At 37.3% G+C, this 3,022-nt stretch overlaps 1 protein-coding gene across 1 annotated transcript; it reads right to left on the bottom strand.

Annotated features, from left to right (window-relative positions):
- LOC104723876 (indole-3-pyruvate monooxygenase YUCCA2) lies at positions 1–2,570 on the bottom strand. Its single transcript, XM_010442307.3, has 4 exons — positions 1,380–2,570; positions 852–1,100; positions 647–769; positions 1–504 (listed from the first exon to the last, which is right to left on the bottom strand). Exons 1-4 carry the CDS (start codon positions 2,055–2,057, stop codon positions 307–309), a joined length of 1,248 nt encoding a protein of 415 aa, XP_010440609.2. The 5' UTR covers positions 2,058–2,570; the 3' UTR covers positions 1–306.
- Between the last annotated feature and the right edge of the window lie 452 nt (positions 2,571–3,022).

Genomic DNA, 3,022 nt, shown 5'->3' with positions numbered 1-3,022 from the left:
TAATTGAATAAAGGCTCCCATTACTTCAATTATCATATTTAAATATTTATCTTATTTACAGGAAAACAAAAAAAGGCAAAACATACACAAAACCAACTAAATATATACAGAGGTGGACCATGATCTAATCTTTTCTTCCTAAAAATCCAAAAATCTTTGACCTAACATTGATCTAACCCTGCTTTCTCACTCTCATATGTCACAATTAAAGAGTTAGGAGCCTTACATAAATGCACCACTACTAACTCTCTACTTTTTCTAGATAATCAAATTCATACTTTGCCAAATCGAAACCAGAATCTCAGGTTAACAATGTTGAGGACGACCCAAGGCTAATAAATTTTGTTGAACATCAATATCCTCAGCGATCTTCTTGGCATCAATGGCTGCACCAAGCAACCCAAGCTTTGTGAAACCGACTGCATACAATCCGCTTTCGCCTTTCCAACCGTTAGGAAAGGGTTTACGGGGAAATCCATCTTTCTCACAAAACATGTTCATTCCCTAATACAAAAATATATATATACAATTCAAAGTCAAAACCAAATTAATTCAACTATTAAAACGTAAAAATGGGTTGCGATGTGTCTATATCAAGGAATTAAGAATAATGAAGATGTAGACGCATCATCGCCATGGTACACACCTTTAGCCACATGGGTACGTTGCTTTTGTAACCCGTAGCAAGTATAATGGCGTCAAAGTTATCCACTCTCCCATCAACAAACTCTGCCGAATGTTGCATTACCCGTTTTAACTCCGGATACACCTAAAAAAAAAAAAAATCAGTATACCATAATCGTACGTTTGTGTGTAATTAATATGATTTGAGAAAGACATAAGTAATGAACCTTGATGTCTCCACTTCGGATTTTAGCAAGAGTGCCAACATCCAAAACCGGAGTCTTTCCGCACTTGATCTTGCGTTCAAGAGGGCCTATCTTTGGTCGAACTAGCCCTAACTGATCCGTGTCGCCAAGAACCAAACGTGACATATGTAACAAAAACCGGTCCACCACTTGCACTGGAAACCACTTGAGAAGGCTCGTGGATATCCCAAAAGTCGATAGACCCAGCATTTCTTGAGGTAATACGTGCACCTATAGCATTAGTCGAAAACTCGATTAGCCTTAATAGAACTACAAAATATCTAAATCATGTAATCACATGCATACCTTCTTGGAAAGTAAAAGAATATAAAATGTAAACATTTCATTACTTGATATCAAAGAGACCAATAAAATGTTAGTGTTAAACCCTAAAGACTGAAGAGTAACACATATTACGATCGGGCATTGCAAGAACTATACTAAACATCTATCATTCTTTTTAATCTTTCAAAATATATTAAAAGAGAAGATCGTTTATTTAATCCTCACCGAATCACGAACCACAAGAGAAGGATGAGCATTGAAGTTGCAAAGATCTAAACAAACTTCCATTCCAGAGTTTCCACATCCCACGACCAAAACCTTTTTCTCTCTAAACATTTCACCGCTTTTATAAGAGCTTGTATGGAGGATTGGCCCAACAAAGTCCACAATTCCATCAATCTCCGGCATCACCTCCTCAGCATTCTCCCCAGTCGCCACAACAAGCCACCGCGAAAGATACTCAGTTTCCTCCTCCTTTTTTCCTCCAACAGTCCTCACCCTCCATAACCCACACCGCCTATCTAACTTCGCCTCTTCCACGATCTGGTTAAAAACTGGCTTTAGGCCAAAATGTTCCGCGTAGGACTCAAGATATTGAACAAACTGTTGCTTTGTAGGGTAAGTAGGGTAGCTTGAAGGGAAAGGCATCAATGGAAGCTCACAGAAATGTTTAGGGAGATGAAGCCGGAGACGATCATATGTTTTCAGCTGCCATAATGATGCTATGCAACTGGAACGTTCTAGAATCAAACTAGAGACGCCTCTCGACTTCAAACAAGCCGCCGTGGCCAGTCCCGACGGTCCGGAACCGACAATGATTGGTCCGGGGATCAATATGCACATTGATTCCTCCACGTATGGATCATGGACTCTCTTGCCTAACGTTTCTGTTACAAACTCCATAGAACAGAGAGAGAGAGAGAAAAAAAGAGCTAAGAAAAAAGAGAGAAAGAGATCTCAAGTTATGCAAGAAGTGAAGTAGGAGACTGATCTTGGATTTAGGTTTATAAACCCATGTGGTAAACAAAGATCATACTCTTTCTTGTGACTCGTGGATAATCATGTCCCGAGAATATTGGTGAAAAGAGAGAATGAGTTTCATTGATCTTATCTACAAAAATAATAAAGAAGAAAATAAACCAAATAGATAAGAAGATGATCGGATATTCCCTATAGATCAGGGTAAATCTACGGATGAAATATATATATTTTAAAAAAAACTCGAAGATTTTGTTAAAAGAAAAATCTCTCAAGAATTGAGATTTCAAACAAAGATTTCGGATTTTGAAGAAGAGTTTTGCGGTTCTGAAACAAACACTTGGGGAAAGAGAAGCAACTCTATATAAGAGTTGAAAAGAAACAAAAAAGAGAGATGAGATGGCGATAGACACATGACATAATTAGGGAGAGATGTCTACATGTTTATTTGTATACTCATATATATATATATATAGGTGGATACGTTCGTGGTATGGGCATGTATTATATGTTTAATTTTATTTAATTGCTATATTTTTTTCAGTTTTTTTTTCTCAAGAAGTTTAATTTATTAGGTTAAAACATTCAATATGAAGAAATATCGTTTACAAATAAACTTAATAACGGTTCGGCCCGTACTTTACGAGCCAAATTATCCGCTTTAGTATTAGCTTGGCAAAAAACTAAAATTAAAGAAAAATCAAGAAAACTCCTCTTATCATTCTGGATCTCTTCTAGGTAGGTTGAGAAGACGGGCTACTCTGCTGGAAAAGACACCAGCTTCACCAAATCTGAAAAGTCAGTTACGAACACCACATCTTTCTTGTTTTCTTCCATCATAAACTTCATTACCCACACCAATGCTTCCACCTCTGTGTGTAGAGCCGACA

This window comes from Camelina sativa, chromosome 11, assembly GCF_030686135.1.
Source record: "Camelina sativa cultivar CO46 ecotype springtype chromosome 11, ASM3068613v1".
Lineage (NCBI taxonomy): Eukaryota > Viridiplantae > Streptophyta > Magnoliopsida > Brassicales > Brassicaceae > Camelina > Camelina sativa.
This window is presented reverse-complemented; position numbering and strand designations above follow the sequence as displayed.

Coding starts and splice junctions, on each gene's coding strand:
- LOC104723876 (XM_010442307.3), bottom strand. CDS start 2,057: ATGGAGTTTGTAACAGAAACGTTAGGCAAGAGAGTCCATGATCCATAC. Junction 1,101..1,379: donor CTCTTGTGGTTCGTGATTCG/GTGAGGATTAAA, acceptor CTAATGCTATAG/GTGCACGTATTACCTCAAGA. Junction 505..646: donor ACGTACCCATGTGGCTAAAG/GTGTGTACCATG, acceptor TTTTTGTATTAG/GGAATGAACATGTTTTGTGA.